Source organism: Callorhinchus milii, unplaced genomic scaffold, assembly GCF_018977255.1.
Source record: "Callorhinchus milii isolate IMCB2004 unplaced genomic scaffold, IMCB_Cmil_1.0 Scaffold4, whole genome shotgun sequence".
NCBI lineage: Eukaryota > Metazoa > Chordata > Chondrichthyes > Chimaeriformes > Callorhinchidae > Callorhinchus > Callorhinchus milii.
Genome location: NW_024704745.1, coordinates 57,516,276 through 57,541,653, shown reverse-complemented (window position 1 = coordinate 57,541,653; position 25,378 = coordinate 57,516,276). Strand labels below are relative to the sequence as shown.

General features: G+C 38.9%; 1 protein-coding gene across 8 annotated transcripts in view; it reads right to left on the bottom strand.

The window, feature by feature from the left end:
• Positions 1-25,378, bottom strand: part of dlg2 (discs, large homolog 2 (Drosophila)) — a 430,051-nt gene that overhangs the window by 342,778 nt on the left and 61,895 nt on the right. For all 8 annotated transcript variants that reach the window (XM_042334109.1, XM_042334110.1, XM_042334111.1 and 5 more), the window contains one exon: positions 379-483. In XM_042334109.1, coding sequence (XP_042190043.1) covers positions 379-483 — 105 coding nt within the window. The remainder of the gene's footprint in view (positions 1-378; positions 484-25,378) is intronic.

Here is a 25,378-nt window from a genome sequence, read left to right as displayed (position 1 = left end):
AAAAATCAATTATGCAAAGAACAAAGAAAAATTATTTCTTATTATCTCTAACCTAGTCTCTAGAAATATTCCACAAATTAGGTTGACAAGATGTACATAGCAAAATATAAATCAGAAGAGAGTATTTTAGTAGTTCAGTGTGATGCTGCAATACATTTGAGTTTCATTTTACAATATAACCTTGATAGAAACAGTGAATGCTTGGCTGTATTTCTAAAATTGAAAGGAAATGTCAAAGGAAACGAGACAACTTACAATTTGTAACAAATGAATATATAAATACATATGATGCATTTTTATTTTCACAAACATTGATGTTATTTGTTCCATAATAGTTTCAATAAAGCTACTCCGATTAAAATAGAAAACTAATTGTACCTCTGCAATGTCCCATTGCTCCCATACTTTCATCGGCAGTTCTCCTTCCTCCACATTGAGTTCTCCCTCCCCTCTTCCTAACGTGTCTTGTCCTGTGCCTCCGGGCTAAAATAAAATAAAAAGAATTACTTTTTTAAAAATCTGTACATTCACATTGTCTTGAATAAGTATACATAAGTATATATGTGTGGGTGACCAGGGGAAAAGGGGGAATTGGAGCAAAATCATTGGAGGGAGGGGTTAAGAAACCAGCAGGGCAATAGGGAAGGATTTGATAAAGGGCACAAATAGAATAAGAAAACAGCAATATTTCTTTCAAACTACAGGGCAACCCCGTTATAACACTTATAATCTCAATCCCAAAATTTTAGAGATTCATGACAAAGAAATGGCAGCAAGTCCCTTCATGGTGATGGTGTCACTTCATGCATTATCTCGCACATTGCCGTCTATGCAGATAAGATTACTCACTGACATCACTTCCTGCCCACTGCCCTGGTATGCCATGTACAGGAAGCACAACTGATCTCACAAAGGAAGTGACATCAGCAGAGCTTCCTGTGCACAGATGCAGAAAGTGATGTTGGTGCTGCTTCTTATGCATAGTTGACAATGTACACTGGAAATCACATAAGAAACACTTTCTGCATATAGCTCGGATAGAAATGTGTAGGAATTGTCATGACAACACTGGAAGGCAACCATTTTTTATTATAGGATTATAATAAGTCAGAAGTACCGGACTTTCAGTATAATTCAGGTCCACAGTAGGTCTACAAGCTCTCAAACTTAATTTCCCTCAACTCCTCTATCCCTCTCCCCAATGCCAACCAACCCACCTCCATCTCCTACTGCCCCTGGAAAATAAATCTCCCCCCACTCCCTCTCCACTGCCCTGGAGTCATCTGAAGTGCTCCCTCTCTGGGATTCTTCCTGCAATAATGTATCCTCCTTAGTCATTCTCCTCCACAACTCCCTCTCTGCCACTCTTGATGCCAGTGCCCCTCTCACCTTCCGAACTGCCTACTACTCATGTAAGTTAGCTAGTACACCAGATAATCTTGGAGGCTAAGGACAACATCAGGCAACTCTTTACCACCAACCTACTCCTCTGCCCACTCTCTCACGTCTTGTCTATCCTCTCCTTCAATCATATGTCAGTGGGGCCTTCAGCTTCTCTGCTCCGTGACTTTGGAGCTCCATCCCACAGTCCCTTTGTTTTGCTCCCTCCCTTGCCTCCTTCAAAGCACATCTCAAGATCCTCCCAACGTGAACGGCACTACACAAATGTAATTTGTTGTTGTTAGGTAGTTGAAAACAATCCAACAAACTATGATTTCTTAACTGCTTGAATCTACACTTTTAATTTTTCTTATAATCAAAATACAACCACTGTGTTCCAGAATTCTCTCCATGGAGCAGTGAGAGGAAGAAAGTACAATGGTGATTTCAGTCAGGTAGATGGAATAGGGAGGGAAATAAAACAAAGGGATGGTCCATCAAACAAATGTATCATGCCCACCGTGAGCCTGCAAACACCATCTGCATGCCAAGGGCAGCTGAACACCCAGTAATGTGCCCTGCAGGAGGCAGGAACTGGGCCACTTGATAACTGGCTATTGCCATTTGACCAGCATAATAAAAAAGTGGTGTCATACACCAATCACCAGCAGATTACTTTTGAACTTTTCAGTTTTTCTGTTCGGTTTCCAATCATTATGAAGCTAAATCCTTAACTCGTAAAACAGAACTATAATCATGATTTTGTCAGCATTGTATGACATTATTTTTAGAGGTACCAAAATTAACTTACTAAAAATACCAGTTGGATAATTAGTAATAATAATGATCCTTATATATAGCGCATTTCACATCAGGAGAACATCTCAAAGCCCTTTAAGGGCATACTGTAAAGTGCTAGGCACTGTAATTTGGAGGCAAAGGCAGAATCCAATTTCTCACATTAAGTAGCCATTAAGTGAATGACCAATTTTATTTGGGAGGGATAGGTGGCCAAGATGCCAGGAGAAACTCCCTTCGCTTTTCGAATAGCGCCATAGGATCTTTAACATCCAATGAACAGGCAGAAGGAGCCTCAAGTCAACGTCTCATTTGAAAGGCGACACCTCCTAAAATACAACACAACCGCATCACTGCACTAGAGTGTCAAAAAACGATTCAAAGTCCTGTCTTTGGTCTTGAACCCACAGCCTTCTGAGACAAAGGTGCTACCAACTAAACTATTTTTCTCTATACAAAAAATAATTGCATCATTTTGATCTAATCTTGATCTCAGAAAATGGTTTAATTGTTTGACACTATCCCACACTTTACTTTTCAATTAGGTTATGCCTCTTCAAACCTTGTAATGCTCTGCAAACATCCAGTGTTTGCCAGCTAATCTCTCAGCACTCTGAGGGGTCTATATAATACGATGAACTATTAGAGAGAACCTTATTCAGTGTATAACTGTCACCGACACCAGAATGACCCAACCTTTTGGCTGCCGTGGGCCGGATGCCGGATGTAAGAAATATCCATGGAAGGCAAAAGCAATATTTTTGCATTTCCCTTTCAGAAATATAACCCAAAGGAATCATATAGAAATCCTATGTTTTAAAATGTGTAACGTATTTCTTAATTCCATTATTGTTTACAATGCAAACTTTAAACAGACAATGTAGAAATTCATACAAACTTAAAAATAATAATATAACCAGCGATGAGGTAACTGCCTGTGCCTTTCTCTGTATTTCCTGGCAGGGCGAAATGTTGGGCAAGCTTTCTTACTTCACACACCTCCATTTACCTAGCAGTAAGAAGGAACCCGGCTGTTTGATTGGTGAATCACTTTTCCGGGGATAATAATTCCTTCAAAAATAATAATAATAAATTGGTCACTCAATCCATTACTGTTTGTGGGACACTGCTGTGTGCAATTGGCTGCCGCGTTTCACCCACAAAATATACAGTCAATTCACTTTACAGTATATTCTGTGAAGCGCTTTGAGAGCGTTTTGAAGATGTGATAAGGCATTTTATCAAATGCAAGGATTATTATTATTATTATATCTCTGTTTGTGTGTATCTTTCTTTTTTTCCCTCTGTCTGTATGTGTGCCTCTGTATCTCTCTCTCTCACTCTATCTCTGTATGTTTGTGTGTGTGTCTCTCTCTCTCTGTCTCTCACCTGATGCCCGTTTTCAAAGTGAGTGACATGTTCTGCTGCTAACTGGCACATTGTGCCTCTGTTTTTCCCACCGGGCTCTGGATACGCAGTGTGACTGTGTTTGCGAGCTGGATTAAATCATGCCCTGGGCCAGAAGTGTCCCACAGGCCACCAGTTGGACCACCCTGACCTAAACACTGATTTGAGATTTCTCTGGCATAAAACTTAAGTAAACATTTTTGAATTAATTTAATTAAGTTGATACAATTTGAATTGTACTGATTATAGATTTCACAAATCCCCATATAGGGTATTATCTACAGTCTACTACTTTCTATCCATTTGTAGAACAAAAGAACAGTGACCTGGGTTTTAATTTACCAAATAAATTAATCTATTCTCCAAATTTTAAAAGAACATGAACATTTTTTTCCAATTCATTTGAAAGCAATAGGGAGTTTTCTCCGGTGTCCTGGTCAACAATCCTAGGATAACACTGGTCATTCATTTCACAGCTGCTTGTGGGACATTGCTATGTGCAAAATGTCTGCTGTATTCACCCACAAAATATTTGGAGGAGGGTAACTGAGTGTCTGACACATGAACCCAGCACCATGCTTAAGAGATTCCAAGAGTTCCATGCATCCCACACACACATGGAAATTCCCGTGTTTGGAATGGAATGCAAATTCTCTCCCACAGAGAGATGGATCACGCTTACCTAATTTGGAGGGTATTAGGGGCAGGTTCACAAGAGACAATGCTTGGAGTACCCGTTGAGGTACTGCTGGCTTTTAACCAGCTAAAACGGCATCATTTGTGGTTATTCACAAATACAGTCATACTACACTTCACGATAACATTTTGCTAAGCATTTTGATATGTTTCAGCAATGAGTTAAGGTGCTACAGTATATCAAATGCAAGGATTATTATTATAAATTGCTAAATATTGTATCAAGACTAACTGCGTGTCTCACAGTAATGGCAAATACTTCTTGCAAAATAACCACACATTTATACCTCCACCATTTAATAGTTATTTCACCTTTACCCTTTTCATCCAGTGCAAATGCATGGATTATTTAAGTCAAAAATGAATGTTGCTGAATCTCAATGATATGATTACGGTTTTATCTTAATGTAAGTTGTAATCTGGGATAAAAATTTCAATTTATGATATGAGTGATAATTAACACATCATCTCTAAATATGTTGAGTTAGTCCTTTATCAAAGACTGTGTTTCAGGTGAGCCCCCACCCACCTTTTTCCTCTCAGGTGTATTGAATCTCAATTCTGCATCTTGGAAATGGTCTGCAAAGTTGCTGAGTATAATTCCTGATGCCACTCCTGAATATGAAACAACATTTGCTTGATTCTCACACTCATTTTCAAATCTCTTCATGCCCTGGCACCTCCCTACCTCGCCAACCTGCTTACCACCAACCCACAATCCGCTGTTTCTGCTCGACTGGCTCCGGCCTTCTGCATGAACCCCCACGCCCTCTGTTCTACCATTGGTGGCCGCGTTTTCAGCCACTATGCCCCAAAACTCTGGAATGTTCTTCCTCTATCCCTCCGCCTTGCCCCTTCCTTCCCCATTTTCAGGTCGCATCTGAAGACCTCCTATTCAACAGTGCCTACAGTCACCTCCCCCTGGCTCGACATCGTGCTCTGCTGTTGTCAAGAGCTCTGGGACGCTACTCTGCGTGAGGGAGGCTATATAAATGCAAGTTGTTGTTGTTGATTCCAGTCTGTCAGTGCTGCACATATCTTCTCCCTTGTCTCCCTAAGTACCATGAGGCACAGTTCATCCATTCTAGGGTATTTGTTGGTTTTCAGCCCCTTGAGCACATCTATTGAATAGTTAGTGTTCTTTTGGAAGTGTTTTTTTAAATCTGTGAGGACATTAAAAATATGCTCCTGACACCCAGCAAACATTGTTTGAGCTTCAGGACTTTGAAATTAGTTAGACTGAGGTACTAGATAACAACATTATGTTTATAAGAACTTATCTTCTTATAAACATAAATTCATAACGAATCTACGCAAACACTATTTGCGTACACTAGCACAAACACTATTTGGATAAATTCAGAACAAATCTACACAAACACTGTTTCACAGTGAGCGAATAGGGAAACTGTGGAACAGGCTCCCTAGGGAGACGGTTGAAGCAGGAAATGTTGCTTCTTTCAACCACAGATTAGACAGTTTTCTTTTAGGAAATAACATTATGGGATACAGTACATAAATAGTTTGGGACATATGTGCATGCGACCACCAGGAAGGTGGAAGGCAAACTAGATGGACCTTGGTCTTTTTTCGTCTAGCATTTCTTACATTCTTATGTTCTTATCTTGTATCTCAGTCTAACTAATTTCAAAGTCCTGAAGCTCAAACAATGTGTGCTGGTGTCAGGGGTATATTTTTAATGTCCTCCAGGAAGTAGCCATTCATAGGTTTGCTTTCAACTCTGAGACAAATGGGGTTTCATTATACATCATTACCTGTTTTTGAATACCCACTATAAAAATGTAACAGAATGATTGCTATTCTTAGTAATTGGCACATAATAGACACCATGTTCTCTGTACAGTGAAAACATTCAAGTTATTTTTGGTTTAATCTTGATTCAAGACAAACTGAGACGTATTTTTCTACTCCATGGGCAGATTGAGTACCAGCTGCCATCAAAAGGCATGGGGCCTAAACTTGGGACAACTGCTTTTAGAAGAGGAACAATCTGACGTCTGTTCTGCAGTTAATTCCATTAGCTAACAATAATCAATTAAGAGGGATGCAATTAAAAATCCTGCATTATATTAAAGGAGAGATGTTGTTATTTCACATATTCTGAACTTGTCCAGAAGTAACCATGTTGGATTTATGATACTGAAACCAGTGGAGGTCCCCTTGGTCTTGAGGACAGATTGTGTTACAGGAGATGCCATTCAGCTCATCAGCCTGCACTGAATCACAGAACATGGAAATCGCTTTAATCCCAATGTCCTACCTTATCCCCATCCCGTTTCAAGCCCCTATCTTTCATATGCCTGGCCACTTCCCTCTTGAAAGCTACAATGCATTCCGCCTCCACCACCCTATTTGGCCGGGCATTCCACAACCCAACTACTCTCTGGGTAAAAACATTCCTCCTAATTTATTATTTCACTATTCATGGTGTCTATGTCCCCAAGTTATAACTAAGTCCCCTAATTATCGACTCCCCTATGAATGGAAATAACCTCTCTATTTATCCAAATAAACCCCCTCATAATTTTGTACACCTCTATCAGATGTCCCTTCAACTTTCTCTGTTTCAATGAAAACAAAACAGTTTCTCCAATGTTTCGCTATAATAATAATAATCCTTGCATTTGATATAGCACTGTAGAGTTGACTGTATATTTGAGGGCGAAATGCGGCAGCCAATTGCGCACAGCAGTGTCCCACAAACAGTCGTGGTTTGAAGTGACTAATTTATTATTGTTTTATTTCTTGAGGGATTATTATCAGGCGTGTGGAGTAAGGAAACTTGCCCAAGGTTTTGCCCTCCTGGGAATTGAACCCAGGTGTCTCGCTTGCAAAGCGAGTACTCTAACCACTGAGCTATAGGACTCCATAATGGTAGCCCTTCACCCCGGAATCATTCTCGTGAACATCCTCTGCATCCACTCCAAATCCCTAACGTCCATTCTGAAGTGAGGTGCCCAGAAATGGACACAGTCCTCTAGTTGCAGCCTAACCAATGATTTATACAAACTTAGCTTAGTTTCTTTACTTTTTTAATCTATCCCCTGTGTATAAAACTCAGCTTACTGCAAGTCAACTCTCATACATCGTTTCTTTGCAGTAGTCAGATAAGGTGACTCAATGGCAGGACGTGGAAGGGCAGACCAGTCACTGGGAGCAGGGAGTCATCCCACTCAGCTCCAGTTAACCCTGCAAACCAAAGCCCTAACGGGTAGGGTGAACGTAATTGGACAAGCAGTGGGAAAGCTTGCCAGACAGCAATATCAGTGGCAAACTATGCTGGTTGGATTCCACACTCTGGGGTCCCCAAGCCTTGGCTCTTGCCAAGCTGCACCTAATACTTTATGCAATTATGTAAGCAGGATCCATCCCTCCAAGGAGAGAGTGTGCATTCCATTCCAACAATCTATCTTTGGGATTTCCATGTGTAGGTGGGATGCATGGAATTGTCAGTTTGGTTTGGATACTCTTAAGCATGGTACGGGCTTCCACATGACCTGATTGACCAAAAAATAAAAAGATAAACAGCTAAGTCATAATGATTTTTTGGTCTCAAATAATATAAATCCTAATGGAAATCATCTCCTAACTCGTATCACCTCAACTGCATCTGCAATCTCCTTTTATGTAGCAATGTTCTGTGGGCATTGCTTGCACACGACTGACTGATAACATTGCCTTCAGTGGGAGTTATAATCATATTGATCCCAGATTAATATAATAAAATCCCAAAAGGGGAAGTGAGGCACTAAAGATGTCAACCCACCTCACCGGCCTGCTTTTTTTCACTTTTCTTTTTCTGGGCTTCTTGAATAATCTTTATAATTATAATTGATGTAATCTGATTGACATCTTTAATACACCTAACCCTTGAACACTACACGTTGTTGTATATTTGGTACATATTATTCCGATATAGAAAAGCTGTAAAACCAAATTTGTATATGTTTTCTTTTTATTCCTCTTATCTTTCTAACGTAGATATTTCAAGCATCTCACCACAGGGTCCCACTGTAAATACCTGGCAGGATGTATAATTGTTTGTCTCCAGTAAAAATGCACCTAGGAAACCAACTATTATTTGAAATGATACATCAACTCTTCCCAAGTTACATATCAAGCCTGGGGTCCTGTAGCTTGTGGACTCCTGTAGTTTAGTGATTACAGCACTCGCCTCGCAAGTGAGAGGACCTGGGTTTGATTCCCGGGCAGGGACAAGTTTCCTTACTCCACACACCTCTGTTTAACTAGCAGTAAGTAGGAACCTGGTTGTTATTTGGTTGGTGGATCGCTTTTCTGGGGGTAATAATTCCTTCAAAATAAATATAAATAATTAGATCACTCAGTCCACGACTGTTTGTGAGATACTGCTGTGCGCAATTTCGCACACAAAATATAGTCAATTCACTTTACAGGAGATATTGTGAAGTGCTTTGACATATCTCAAAGATGTGTTAAGGCGCTATATCAAATGCAAGGATTATTATTATAAAGTTTTACCTTGTATTCACACTATCCAAGAAAATCACTTTCAAGTCCTGCACTTCCACTATCTCAAACTTTCTGTTTTACAATGAGGATTGTGGTAATGAATTTAGAAAAAAAAATCCTTTAATAATTACCAGAACACTAAACACTAATACCAATTAATGTCACAAGTTATATTCGACAAGACTTTTTTAAGCACATCACTTTTTGATGGCTGGTGCTTTTTAACTGACATATGTACATTTTTACAAATTTTTTGAAAAGGTAATTTGAAATTCTCCCTCTTTAAACATTAAAATTATAAATTCCACTTTTTAAAAAAAAATTAGGTGATGACAAACAACTGAATAATCTTGAGTATATTTTCCACATTCAACCACAGTTGCAAGTATACAGTTGAATACAGCATGCAAATAAGATAGATTGTTTCCATGACAATGAAGAAGAATGGCTTGGGCAAATTGAAAAATGATTTTCAGTTATTTATAGGGACTGTAGGTAACACCCAATTAAAAATATAGCCCGGAGCCACATATATCATAGAGTTTAGTCCAAAATATTTTTAATGTAAATACAGGAAACCTTCTGCAACATTGCCTTTAAACATATTCAGACACTGTTCAAATCATGTAAATGTAGTACTAAACAAACTATGGTGTTGAAACTCATTAAAATCAATTGTATCGAAGATTGAATTTATACAGCATGCATACAAATGATGGCTTACAAATAGGTTAAATGCTTTTCAGATCTAAATTATACAACCTTAGTTGATGCCTGGGCTGCCGATCACTCCAATTTTATGGAGGTGTAAACGATATTTACTGCAGATAGAAATCATTGTCAGCATTAGGGAATAAAGGCAGCAACTTATACTGAAGTTCTAAAATTGAGTAGTCTATAAATCTGACCGTGTAAATATTAATCAGTTAGGTGAGACCAATTTATTGGAATCAACGGAATAGATGTCATAGGCATAATCCTTTTATCAATGAATAAACTAACAATCTTGACAGCAGCTGATTTTGAGCTTATGTGTGAATTCTTGTGCACTCCAACATAATTTATTTCATCTCCACGCCCATACCTTATCACCTCAAACCAGTAAGTAATCAGTAGCAACAGGCACATATCATAAAATATTCTTTTAAATTAGAAAGCTAAAAATAAAATTCAAGGCAATGCTGCACAACCAGTCAGCACAAATCACATTATCTGTCAGCTCTGGCCTACACTGTCTTATTTCAGCCTGATATTTTATTCATCGGCACTAGTACAGCACATGAAGAATGAATGACAGAAAGGGTAACAGAATAGGTAAAAGGACGCTGATGGTGAGCTTAACCCAACTGTGAAATCCTGACATGGTTAAATACAGCAGCTCAGAACGGTCAGCATCAGCTGGGTTGCACCACCTGTTCAGTTAGCAATTGCAAACTCCTGCTTTTAATAAACTATGAAGGCAGACAACGATGGTATCCAGCTTGTTTACATGTCTTCAACTGCAGAATGGTTTTGATCTAGTACTTACCTTAACCTTGGTTCTCACTGCGCAGTAACATGCAAAAAACATTGCAGTAGATAAGGAGCATATGGAATAGTGACCAGCTTCCTGGTTACATACAGTACAGAACAAACACAGGAGCTTCAGCAAGTGTTACCAAGGTAGAGATGCTTCTGTCTTGTGTGTCTGTTTGAATCTGTATTGATCTCGTTTTTGTGACTAAAAGAAGAAAGCACCGTATGTAAACAACTTCACGCACTGATTGAAAGCTATAAATGAAAGAATCATATAATTTGACGACTCCAATGGAGTTTAAAGAGATATAACCATGCCTGATCTTGTTTCTGTGTCAGTGAAATCAGTTATCTATTGTGATACAAGGAAAGAAAAAACACTGTCTACCCCTAATGATAACATTCTGGTTTAAGGAGAATACAAGGTGGAGGATTATTTGCAAAACAAACTAACAAATTCTACAACAAATCAGCTATTAAATCATCTGCATTCAAAGGTATAGTAAAACAAATTACATATACAGTAAACTAGATTCAGTAATATAAAGCTATAAAATATTTTTTAGAATTAGAAATGTTTGTCAAACAATGCCATAGTGAAATGTATTGCTTTTAATGTTTAAAAAACAGTAGTGTTCACTGACTGCAGTAAGATTGCAATGGAGAGACAATCAGCAGAAAGGTTCAATTGCCATTCAACTGACATGATCCTATCAGGATATGGAATATTAGGGAGAATACTGGCAGCTATCAACATAATCAATTGCATTTAATCCAATAAATTCAGTAAAGAACAATTTTAAAATATACTATGTGTACAATAATGAATCGACAATCTGGGATTGTTCCAGCTCAAAAATATCAGTAACCTTCTGTACAATTTTGATTATATTGTGCATAGATCTGGATTTAAATTTTGTTTGAACAAAATTACAGTCAAACCTGTTTCAGCAACCATCAGGGGACTGGACCAAGGTAGCTTCTGAGTAACGATTCGTTGGTGTGTGTAGAATTTCTAAGTGTATAAGTGTATAGAAAATACAGTGCACATACAAACCCATAAATAAAACTAGTTTTAATACAGTAATAAATCAATTACAAAATATAAATCTTTACTGTTCCTGCGGGCCAAAAATTTCCACAGCCCACATGTAGATTCCCACTGGACTCCTAGAGCACGCCAACGCCGCACTGAGCTGCCCACCAGACCGGATCTGGCAGCTGAAAAGGGTGTCAGTACACTGACAGGACTAACAAAAAGTGGCCACTAGTTGCGTTAATCCGGGGTTGCTGAATAGAGGTGGTTTATTATGGAAAATTGGCCTGGACTTTTCCAGGGTGATTGTTAACAGCAGGTGGTTGCTGAATAGAGGTGGTTGCTTTAATAGGTTTGACAGTATAACTGAGATTGTTCTATTGCAGTTACAAAAGATATAACCATGCTTGATCATTAGTTTTTATAGCAGGGAAGTCAGTTATTTCTTGCAAGACAACAAAAGAACAAGCAGTTCTATCCCTAATGGTAACATTCTAGTGGAATAGTTATCCAGTGAATATCATTTATTTGGATTTTCAGAAAGCACTTGATTAACTTCCACAAATGAAAGCCAAAAATAATTCTGTGCATTTGATACAACTCCTTATCACGTTGTTGAAAAGTCTCAAAGCTCTTCACATGATTTACTGTAAACTGACTGTGTAGTGACTGTATTTGTAGGCAAACATGACAAACTATTTGTGCACAGCACAATCCAACAAACAGCCATGATGCCAATGACCAATTTTATCCTCAGGATTGGTGGTCATAACACCAGAAGAAACTCCCTTCTCTTTTTTAACAGTGCCAGGGGATCATTAACATCCACCTGAACAGGTATGCAAGATCATGAATTACAGTCTCATCCAAAAGGAATCTCCTCTGACAATGTAGGATTACACCAGCATTACACTAGCTGGGGATGTCCTACAACTTAGACTATAAACTCAAAGTCCAAAAATGTGGCTTAAACCATATCCTTCTGACTCGGAGGTGAGTGCTACCAACTGAGCCAGGCTGACATTTTGATGGACAATTCAATAATATCAAAAAGTATACATAATTAATTTGAAAACGGTCAGCAATAGAAAGCAGGTGGTGATAAAACAAAAAACCCTCCACCTGGAGACTACCGAGAAGTAAAAACAGTGACTGGTATGGGGAAAGACTTGAGTACTTTGAGTTGATAGCACTCTAGACTCTGAGTCAGAAGGTTGTTGGGTCAAGCTCCATGGCAGGACTTAGAACTCATATAGTTTATACTGAAACTCTGATGCAGTGCTTGGGGTGTCCTGCACTGTTGGGAGGATCTATCCTTCAGATGAGACGTTAAACCGAGGCCCTGTCTGCCTGTTCAGGTGGATCCCTTGGCACTATTTGAAAAGGGAAGGGAAATAAAATTGGTTCCTGAGAAGAGTCCCTGCCCTTATGTTCTTATTAACATTACAGGATATAGTGCATAGGTAGGTTGAGACACATGTGCATGCGACCATCAGGAAGGTGGAAGGCAAACTAGATGGACCTTGGTCTTTTATTGTCTAGCATTTCTTATGTTCTTATGATATGGAACGCATATGTGTAACATTCTCAGCAAAAGCAGTGGATGCTTTATCTATTAAGTCCTTCAATATGAGTTGGAAAAATATTTGGTTAGAATGGGATGTACAGATGACACCAACACCAAGATGGGAGAAACTATGGATTCAAAGAAGGCAAAGAAACAGTGTTTGATAGGATATGCACACGGGTTGATGACTAGCAAACAGGAACAGGAGTAGGCCATTCAGCCCCTTAAGCCTGTTCCGTTATTCTATTAGATTATGGCTGATCTGAGGTTCAATACAAATAAATGAAGTCAATACAAATCAATGCAAGTTAATGCATATAGGAAGCCAGAATAAAAGGCACATGTACTTCAGGGATCAAATAAAACTTGTGTCAAGGGGGAATATGAAAGGGACCTTGGGGTGTTAGTTGATTCATTGCTCACCATAGCAAAATAGTATGAGGCAACAATAAACAAGGGAAACAGGATGCTAGCTATATTGCTTTATTAGTAGAGCTCAGACCACTCAAACTTATATTTAACCTGTATAGTCATATTGCACCTAGAGTACTGCATACGGTTCTGATAAAGGAGCTGCCATGCCCTAAAGGCAGTGCAGAGGTGAGCAATGAGGATGATTCCCAGTACTAAAAGAATGAGCTGCAAGTGACGGTTAGACAAGCTAGACAAGCTAGGACTCTCTAGCGTTGAAAAGAGAGGTCTCTGAAAGGGCCATGTGGAAGTAGATGGACCTTATCATAGAATCATAGAATGTTACGGCACAGAAGGAGGCCATTCGACCCATCGAGTCTGTGCTGGCTCTTTGACAGAGCAATTAACCCCACTCACCAGCTTTCTCCCAGAACCCTGCAAACCTGTCTTCCCCAGATACCTATCCAGTTCTCTCTTAAAAGCTGTTATCGAATCGGACTTCACTGCCTTTCAGGCAGATCATTCCAAATTCTAACAACTCGCTGAGTGAAAAAATTTCTTCTAACCTCTCCTCTGCTTCTTTTGGTAGATATCTTAAGACTGTGACCACGAGTCACAGACACACCTACCAGGCGGAAACAGCTTTTCCTTATCTAGCCTGTCGAAACCTTTCATGATCTTGAAGACCTGTATCAGGTCCCCGGGTAACCTTCTCTGCTCTAATGGGAAAAGTCCTAACTTTTCCAGCCTGTCCTCATAGCTAAGATTCCCCATTCCTGGTATCATTCTCGTGAATCTCCTCTGCAACCTTTCCAGTGCCTTAATATCCTTCCTGAGGTAAGGTGCCCAGAACTGGACGCAGTACTCCAGCTGAGGCCTAACCAGTGTTTTGTACAGATTAAGCATAACCTCCCTACTCTTATACTCTATGCCCCTACTAATGAAGCTCAGTACACCAAATGCCCTTTTTACTGCCCTATCTACCTGCTCTGCCACCTTCAATGAATCGCTTACTTGAGCGCCCAGATCTCTCTGTACATTCACCCCCTTAAGATTGAGCTACCAAGCCTATATTGCCTCCTATCATTTTTCCTACCTAAATGTATCACCTCGCACTTATCTACATTGAAATCCATCTGCCATATGTCAGCCCATTCCACCATTCTGTGTATGTCTGTTATAGTTATAGAAGCATATACAAATTTAAATGGGATTGAAAAGTTCTCCATAACAATGCTTTAGGATCCACCAAGACAGTAGAATAAGAAGTCAGGTTTAGAGTGCAAAGGGCATTTTAGAACAGACACCAGGAAGTGTTTCAACCGGACTCAAATACATATGCAATGCTATGTAATTGCATTTATCCCAACACCTACTGTCAATCTGATAGAATCCTGTTGCTTACATTCACGAGAAAAACTCCTGGTGGAGATAGAGGCCTTGGTCACTTCATGTTGATATTTTCCCCCCTCTCATTCGAACCATTTTTGTTCATAATACTGGAACATGTTTATAATTTATAACTTATGTACTAACTTTCATGTGTATTAGTTGCTAGTTTATATTGTATAACTTACTTACTGACTTGTACCTCGTGCTGGTTCTTACACGCTGCCAAAGACATCAATACACTCACTAATTACACGCTTGGCAGGAACTAATGGTAAATTCCACATGTCAAGGGCATCTACCCCATTCACTGATATCACTAGAAGGTTCATAAGATAGGCATGTACCCCCTTCAATAGAGGAGGATGCTTGCTACATGCTCTCCCATTTCAATGAACCGCCACTCAATTTTTTGTCAGAAGAAGTGAGTGGTGGATAAGGGAATGGTGATTGGAGTTGATTTACTTTTGTATTTGTGCACAGTATCAGACAATGCTGGTGATCTTTGATTGTAAAATGGATTTGAAGGGTTCGAAGGGGAATGGACTGAGTACATGTGCCTTTTATTCTTGTTTCCTATATGCAGTACCCTGCATTGATTTGTATTGAATTCATTTATTTGAACTGGGTTATTATGCATATGATAGTCGGAGAAAAGGTTCAAATTACCAAGCTAAATCACTTGAAAATATATGTGCCACAAAACTTTCTCAGGCTGTTTCTGAGAACGAAGGTCCTGATATCTTTCTGGCTTTGTTATGATGATTGCCCCTTGCTCCATTATCAGGATACTTCCAAGAACTGATAACATTGCCAATAACGGTAGAACACTCTGCATTTTTGTTGTATTTATCTAGCTGATATTGCTCCTACCTATTTTTTGTTTTACTCACATTTTGGTTCTGTTGGTTATTTTGGTTACTATTGCTTATTGTATATTTATTATTTTTGTTCATAATCAGGTGATAAAATCATATCACTATTTTTCCACACAATAAATCAATCTCAAAAATAGGAGATAAAGATGGAGAATTCGATTACCTTCATCTCCCAGTAATTTCAGTAATAATAATAAATAATCCTTGCATTTGATATAGCTCCTAATCAGGAAATTGAGACATCTCAAAGCACTTCACAGAATATACTGTAATGTAAATTGACTATACATTTTGCTGGCAAAATGCACATCCAATTGCGCACCCCAATCTCCCACAAACAGTCGTGAACTGAGTGACCAAATTATTATTTTTGTTTTTCGGTAATTCTACTGTCCACCATTTGATGGTGGAAATGGACAAAACAGTATAACTTTTGAAATATACTGTCATGCTGTAATAGGAACTATTTGTATTTTTACCGACCATTCCACACACGAGTTTCCATTCTCAGTCTACTGACATACAGTCTCGTACACCTTGTAGCAAACAGCTCAGATGTGGCTTTGGCAGAACCTGTAGATTATTTACTGGCAAGCATAAAACTAAAGATAAGAAAATAATCACTGATAATAAAAATATATAGCACCAGTATATCTCACAGTATAGGTCCTTTGCTAAGTTTGTCATATTTACAATGGGATGAGCTATGCCATGGCAAAATCTAGCAGTATATCCAATAACCTGATATGTTTTTATTTCTTCAGTGACCTTCCAAACCAAGGAAACTTTTATAAGCATGAAGAATTAGCAAAGCACAGAAGGAAGGAGGCACAGCAAAATTTGAATGCAGCGTGATAAATCTCTGTGCAGACGAGTAGACATTGATACCCTGCTGGTATGGTGCTTTTCCGTGTCTTTGTGGTTATGGATCAGTTGCCAGGCTAATATATAGTTGCCACACCCTTTTAATGTAATAGAATTTTCCTGGGATTTTATATTCCTTCTATATCTAAGGGAAATAGTTTGAACATTAACGGTTCCCTCTGGACTGTCTTTCCGGTTTAAAATGGAGCAGGAAGATCAGGCTGGGGCTTGGGTGTAATTCAATATCATCATCTGGATATTTTTCATTCAATAAATGAGAAGTAGAATAGGATTACTGACTCTAAACCAACCGCTCACAATCTTCAGTTTTATACTTAGCAAATGTGCGAATGGAGAAAGAAGAGGGACAATATCAAGAAATTTTCCAATTAACGTGGAGCTGGTGGAGCAGTGAGTGTTATTCAACTTGTACCGCTTTGCATCCTGATTTAGGAGTTAAATAAACATTTAATTAAATTTGTCTACTGACGTCCAATGTTATAAGCATAAATTTAGATCCTGCCCGAATGGAAAAATTCTAATGATAGTACAAAACTAACAGCTATAGAACCAAAAAAAACATATGAAATATAAATCTATTGCAGCAGTTTGTTAAAATCTGATTACAGTATACTTTATTTAAAATTAATTGACAAAGACAAATTAGTTTAATAACCGTATAAAATACTGAAAACATTACACTTGAATATTGTTTTGATTGTAGGTAAGGAGTTCAAGTCTTTTTTTGGCCTATTATATAGAATATTCATTTAAACTTAAGTGGACATTAAATCTAGGGTAGCATGGAATCCTCTTCCTGCTCCTGTTCAAAACACAGATCTTGTCACACAGCTTTTTTCTTTGCAATCATTCCCAAGAATATCAACAAGAGAATCACAAATGTTTGAACTTGTTTTTATTAATGTATTAGACACAGTAACATTCCAGAATCGGATACACCGTTTCCTTCTTCTATTACTAGTTAGTGTGTCAGTCGGGCTCAGTTGGTAGCACTCTTGCCTCTGAGTCCTAACTCTCCCCTCCCCCCCCTTCACCCCTCCTGATCACAACTTCAAGCTCGGGTCCAAATCCCTGACTGTCCAGCGCCTTGGGACATCCTCCCGATGTGAAGGCGCTATACAAATGTCATTTGTTGTTGTTGTTAATTTACAAGATTGTGAGTTCAAGCCACAGTTCAAGACTTTGAACTCATATAGTCTAAGCTGATGCTCCAATGCAATGCTGAGGATGTTGGAGGTGCTATCATTTGAATGAGGCGTCAAACTGGGGTTCCATCTGCCTATTCAAGTGACTTTAAAGACCCCACTCTGAAAGAGAAGGGATTTTCTCCTGTTGTGCTGCTCAACAATGCCCCAGATAAAATAGGTCATTCACTTCATGGCTGTGGGACCCTGCTGTGGGCAAATTTGCTACCATGTTTGTCTGCAAAATCCACTGTCACTACAATTTCCAGTAAATCCGGTTTGAAGTGGTTAGAAGTGATAGGTGCTATATCAAATGCAACTATTAATATTATTAATCAATTATTCAATGGCATCTTCCATCTCTTCGACTGCATTGCCTTACAAAATACAGTCACTACATTTTATAGTTTATCCTGTGAAGCTAGCGGCATCCTTCTGACTTGAAAGGGGCAATATCAAACATAAAGATGATTAGTTTTAAGTTGTTGTAAGCTTGAGTGTAAGACATATGTTTGCAAAATTTGTTTCTGGAACACAATAATGCGTTCGGAATTAAATCTGCATATTAAAAATATACTTCTGTAACCTTTGGGAGCTTATTTTCCTAGCCTCCACCCCCTGTATTAGACAGTAAAACTCGTATCAGTCAGTACCATAACATTTAATGTGAGTTACACAAAGCCCGAGTTGCAGGCAAACTGTAGAAGTTGCATAAAATTCTATTTAATCAATAATTTACACTCCGTATGGGTAAATCAATGCAGCCAGCAAGTGCGCCTGTGGTAGTTCATTAGTGCATACGGTAAGTGAGCATGCAGTGACAGGACAAGACTATATTTCCTGCAATTGAATGTGTCTTGATCTGTCGTTGCATGTGCAAGAGTTAAAATTGCATTGAATGGCGGGAAATGAAGCTCTTCTGCACGCGAGTCAATGAATGAAAACTACATTTCCTGCAATTCAATGTAGACGGCCTGTAAGTGCACCTGTATTGATGAGTCAGGATGTCATTTCCCGCAATTCAATGCAACCAATAGGTGGGGGAGTAATGGAGGGTTGGGGAGTCACAGGTAGTGCAAAGAATCTAAGAGGTTTTGATAGGAAATTGAAAGGAATTCATGTGAATGTACGACTTGGACGATTATACGATTTAGAAAGACAAGACTTATGTGAGTTTTACTGTAAAATATGCTTTTCAATCAATGTTTTAAAACACTGGAACACATTAAAGCAGTTACTTTAGATGAAAGTAATGAGTTTGTAATGCTGCACACAGCAGCTAGGGGCTGGGGACAATAATAATAATCCTTGCATTTGATATAGTGCCTTATCACGTCTTTTAGACATCTCAAAGCATTTCACAGAATATACTGTAGAGTGTATTGACTGTATAGTTTTGTGGGCGAATCGTAGCAGCCAATTGCACACAGCAATGTCCCAAACAGTCGTGGATTGAATGACCAATCTATTTTTAAGGAATTATTAGCCCAGGAAAAGCGATCCGCCAATCAACTAACAACCAGATTCCTACTTACTGCTAGGTAAACAGAGGCGTGTGGAGTAAGGAAATTTGCGAACGTTTCACGGCGAGTGCTCTAACCACTACGCTGCAGGACTCCACAAGTCTAAATGACAATAGGTCATGTATTTTAATACTTGCACTTCTTGCATTTCTTTTAATCATTTATACAATTTATCACTAACACGTAGATTTATCAGAAGTTAACAAGAATTTTTAGTAGTTAACAGGATTTTAAATAATGAATGTATGTATTGAAATAAGGAAAATAAGAAAAATTGTGTTGACATTACTTGTTTTAGACATTTGAAAACAAAAGCAGAATTAGCTGCATCAATGTGGATAAATTATCAATATTAACAAATATGTTTTTGATTTCAATTTGATATAAAAATGAGTATTATCACTGACACATTTTTACTATCCATGTTTGTTGCCTCTGTACTGTACATTTCCGAAATAAATAATGGTGTAAGAAATGGAAGGAAGACATCAGGTGTCTCAGAAATGCAGTCATATGATTATTTTACAAAAAATATCAACTGGTATAGCAGTATTAACTGCATAAGCATATATTGTACTGTATTCATAAGATATGGCGCATAAGTAATACCAATGAGTTAACTAATTACCTCACCTGGATGATTAACTACTTTCCTTTGAAGACAATGATAAATACACAAACCCACACAAACTGAGTCAGTAACTGCATAAAATTTTAATGTCATCTCAACATGTCACTGCCTTGTAACACAATAGGTTCTTAGTTGTTAAGGAAGGGAGCTGAGATTTGATTTAAAAGGTAACCATATAATACTATAAAAATCCTTGCTGTTGATATAACGCTATTCACCTCTTCTAGATGTCTCAAAGCACTTCACAGAATATACTGTAAAGTGAATTGACTGTATATTTGTGGGTGTATCACAGCAGCCAATTGCGCACAGCAGTGTCCCACAAATAGCCGTGGATTGAAGTGACCAATTTATTATTTTGGGGGGCGGTGTTTCTTGAGGGATTATTATCAGGCGTGTGGAGTAAGGAAATTTAACCAAGGTTTCGCCCTGCCAGGAAGCGACACCAGGTCTCTCGCTTGCGAGGCGACTGCTCTAACCACTGAGCTGCAGGACTCCACCTGTATGATCAAAGATCAAGTAATTTAAACGATAATGATATTCAGATTTGTTTAATGTACAGGCCTAATAAGAGGATGTGATAGCTCAAACCAAGCAAAGCAACCCTTGATCTATCCAAATTCGCAAACTACCCACCCATTTTCTCTCAAGTCCTGCTACTCATTGTCGCCATTGAACTTCGCCCATATCATTCCTTCCACCCCCTATTGAACCCTCTCCAGTCTGGTTTCCGCCCTGCCCAAAGCACTGAGACAGCCCTCATAAAAGTTACAATTGGCATTCTCTCTCTGTGTACTAGAGTTTCCTCTACCTCCTTCTGGTCCTCCAAGCTGCTTCGACAGTCAATCATGCCATCTTCCTCGATTGCCTCTCCGCCCTCACCCACCTCACTGGGACCGCACTCTCCTGGTTAAAGTCCTACTTGACTCATCATCACTATTTTGATCCTCCAGTGGCTTCTCCTCCCAATCACGCATGGTTACCTGTGGCATACCCCAAGGTTGTATCCTTGGCCCCCTCCTTTACAGGTCCGTCTCAATGATATCATCCACAGACATGGGGTCAACTTTCATGCGTATGCAGATGACACCTAAATCTACTTTTCCACCTCCGTCCACGACTCCAGGTCCACCAATGCTCTGTCCACTTGCTTGTCAATCAAGGCCTGGATGAGCGCAAACTTTCTCCAGCTGAATGCTGACAACACAGAATGTTTCTGGGCTCCCATCAATGTCTTCTCATCTGCAGCTGCTTGTTGCTCTCCTCTTCACTGCCTCTAGGCTTGGGCAGCCCCTCATGTCACAGTGACAGGAACTGTATGCAGTTCTCTAAGTGCAGTCTGACCAGATCACTACAGTCTGAGTATAACTTCTAGGAATCTAAACTCAACAGATTTAGCAACACAGCATAGCATATTTGTTTATTGCTGCCTCACATTGTTTTGACACAGTCAATTTCCACCCCTAGATCTCTTTCAGCTTCCCCCTTGGCAAATTCAATCCCATTGTATTTTCTAGCATCCTATATGTAGTACCTTGCAGTTATCAGTAATAAACTTCATTTACCAGTTATCATCCCATGTGCATACCCTGTCAACCTCTTTTTGTAGGACCTTTGCTGCCTCCTCTGATCTCACAGATGCCCCTATCTTGGTATCATCTGCAATTTAACCATCTTACACTGGGTCTGCGAATCCAGGTCATCAATATACATGAAAAACAGGGGGGTTTGCTGTCTCCGCTTGACTGCCTGCAGCCTTCTCCTTGTTCCCCGGAACTTTCTTGAATATTTAAAAACACCTGGGGAGGTTCCAACAAACTGGAAGCAAGCAGATGTTGACTCTTTCATAATGTGTGTCCGTGCTGCACAAGTCTCCTACCTTGTGGGTCTAAGTACCCTGAGGTCCAGTTCATCCATCCAATTTGTTGGTTTTAAGTCCCTAGATCCTACCTTGAATCTCTTGTGTCTTCCTTGATAAAAAAAACCTCCAGGAAGTTGTCATTTAATATGCTTGCTATCACCTGTTCATTTTTTTTTAAACCCCTTTGAATCTCTTAGGCCCACATTTAACATCTTCTGTAACCACTCTTACTGTTGTAATCTTAAAATAATTTTTTAACGTAATGTTTTATACTTGCTGCTATGTTCCTTTACAATTCTCTCTGCTCCCCTAATCTCTTTCTTAATCTTGAATACAATATCAGAGAGTATCAGAAGCTAGTACCAGCAGAACCATACCCGATCAAGAGCCTTCCATCGGTCACCCTCCTCCCCTTCCTGCCCTCCACCCCTCCTGGTCCCAAACCCGAGCTCGGGTGCCAATCTTTGACTGTCCAGCATCTCGACGTGAAAGCCACTTTACAAATGCAAATGTTGTTGTTGTTCAATGGAGGAAGTGAGAGAATTTTAAAGAGGACAAGAGGAAATACTTTACACAAATCACTGGCAGTTAAAAAATAAACAGTGAGTATCAGCTATAACCATAGTAACACACACTGAATAACTGATGATAAGCTTCATGTGACATCAGTATCACAAACAAAGCACGCTTGCACTTCATAAGTGACTAATGCTTATCCTGGATTTCAGGTTTTTTTCCCCCAAAAAATCTCCCATCTGTCTCCATGGTAACCACACTCTCAGGACTACTTTGGCGAATCAGTTTAGACAATGTGAATTCAATTCCTGAGATGGGGCTTGAACCCACATCCTTCTGACTCAGAGGTGACAGTGCTACCAATTGAGCCAGGCTGACACAGAAATTCCCAGGTCTGGAATGGAATACACACTCTCTCTGTGGAGGGACACACCCTGCTTATCTAATTCCAAAACGTATTAGGCTGAGGTTGGCAAGAGCCAAGGCTTGAGGACCCCTGAGTGTGCACTGTGGAACTGCTGGGGTTTAACCAGCTAAAACTGCATAGCTTATCATTAAGCGTACCGTCACTTCCTGCAGTTTGATCACGAGGTAGGCCCATCTTACCCAAATGGTTTTGGCGCCAGGGTTTATTAGTGCTGAGTGAGAAGAATCCCTGCTCTCAATGACTGGTCTGCCCCTCCGTGTCCTGCTGATGAGCCAGCATATGGAGGGACAGGCCAGTCTGTCGTCAGCATTGCTCTGGAGTACTGCGATTCTATCTGGCTCAGGAACTGGATTATCAAGACCACCGCAAACAGCTGAACTGATTCTGACATTCCATTGCCAAGCACGTCACTCTCGAGCCACCTCATCCCAAGGGGAGCCTGCTTACCTCTCCCTCAAGGAGGCTAGTAACACGTTGATCAACACTGCTTACTCCCAGAAGTAGTCTTATAATAAGAAAATATAACCCGTGATTTTGATTAAACAGTTATGAGGTTTAGAGTCAATACACGGATATTCATAATTTGTAGATTTTTTACTAGGAATTTTCCACTTTCCCTTTTCAGCAATAGAAAGACATTTTAAATATACAAGTTTGTTGAATATTACATGGATATTAAATATGTATAAATATAAACAGGCCTAGCTTTAACAGTATTAAAAAGTCACAAGAAATCCACAGTACTAAAAAGATCAAATCATTGCAACTCAGATGAACTGAATCAAATAAATCAACATCAGAAAAAAATAAGCATAATCTTGGTAAGAACACATTCAAGACTAAAATACATTTTCACGTAACACATGATCATTCAGCATGACTTCATAATACACATTATTCATAGTTGCTCCAGACGTTTGTTTCATGGGAATTGGAAGAAAGGACTTGATTGAATTTCCTGCCCACGTACCTGTTTCCCACAGCAGTTTATTGGATTTCATTCTGTATAATTTCTGAATCCTGTAGCTTAATGGTTAGAGCGCTCACCTCGCAAGTGAGATGACTGGGTTCGATTCCCAGTAGGGCAAAGCCTTAGGCAACTTTTCTTACTCCACATGCCTCTGTTCGCCTAGCAGTAAGTAGGAACCCGGTTCTTAAGTCGATTGGCAGATCACTTTTCTGGAGGTAATAATCCCTTAAAAAATAATAATACTAATAATAATAATATTGGTCACTCAATCCACCACTGTTTGTGGGGCACTGCTGTGCGCAATTGGCTGCCGCTTTTCGCGCACAAAATATATAGTCAATTCACTTTACAGTATATTCTGTGAAGCACTTTGAGACATCTAGAAGATGCAATAAGCGCTATATCAAATTTAAGGATTATTAGTATTACATTATTATTATGATTAAGCACACCTCTAAAGAGATCCTGCTTGCTTCATTCCAGGCCCCTCACTCTTGGGAAAACTTCAGTTCAAATCAAATCACCTTTTACATTTAAGATCCATTTAAACTCCATTATTTCAACTGTAGTGAATTTGTACAAACTAATGACAGATGTCATCATTTATTCTTCAATTACTTTACAGTTCAAAAATTAGTCATCACAAATAAGATTATGAGGTTAATACAAGGGTAACAGATGGTTCAGATACATGGATGAGAGCATTACCAACAGATCCAGGCTGATACCAATATTATTCAAAGTGGGGTATTGTTCATGGATATACCCAAATACTCTACTGAAACAAATTATATTCTTTGATATGCCATAGCTCCTAAAGGAACAATGAATGCTTATCATTATTCTACTTACACACACATTGAAGTATTCCTGTTATAAATATGCCATTCCACTTTAGATCGTGTCCATTATAGAAAGAATTCCATAGATATCATTCATGTTTTTTTCATAAAAATATACCCCGTTACATTGTCACTGAACCCTAAAACCTGGTTATACTAGGATGTTTAACCCACGATAACAATCAGAGCTCCTCAGTAGAGTCACAATTGGGATTGTTGATGATTTCTTTAAATTCAAGAATGGAAACATTCATAAAACTGCTGGAATTTGTTATTGCATTCCCTCCATCTAATGACGATATTGTGTTTGATTGTCTCCATTAAACTCCAAAAAAAATCTCTAGAATCTAGCTCTAATTACAGTGGTCAATTTGAACAAAGATTTGGCTGGAGAACAGAAATATCTTATTATGGAATTTCTTGATAGGGCCAATCACATCAACTAGAAGCTGACCAGAGAGTAGATAGAAAGCAGAAAAATTAAGAGCAGAAAGATTTTTGATTTATCATGATGAATATTCCAACACTAAACTAACATTGTACATTGGTGCTCAGTACACGAATGGCAATTACTAGAGCTTCAAATAAAATACACTATCACCTACATGGCAGATGTCCCCTGCTGTTACAAAAGGGTAAAAGCAAATAAAAAGATATGAAGGGGATCAGATGGGGTCAAAAAATACTTAATTTTTTCTGAGGTCACAAGTACAACTCCAACTGGAAACCAATCAACTAATACAGTATATAGTTTGGGATACAACATGTGAAGCAACTGCCAGGATGGTGGAAGGTGAACTAGATGGACCTTGGTCTTCCATCACCTCGTAAATTCTTATGTTTTTAACTTGTTAAATAATTTAATTATTAGCAATACTACCAAAAGGGCTTCCATTCGAAAGGAAAAATAAATTACTTTGTTCCACAGTAAGTTATACAAGAATTCAAAT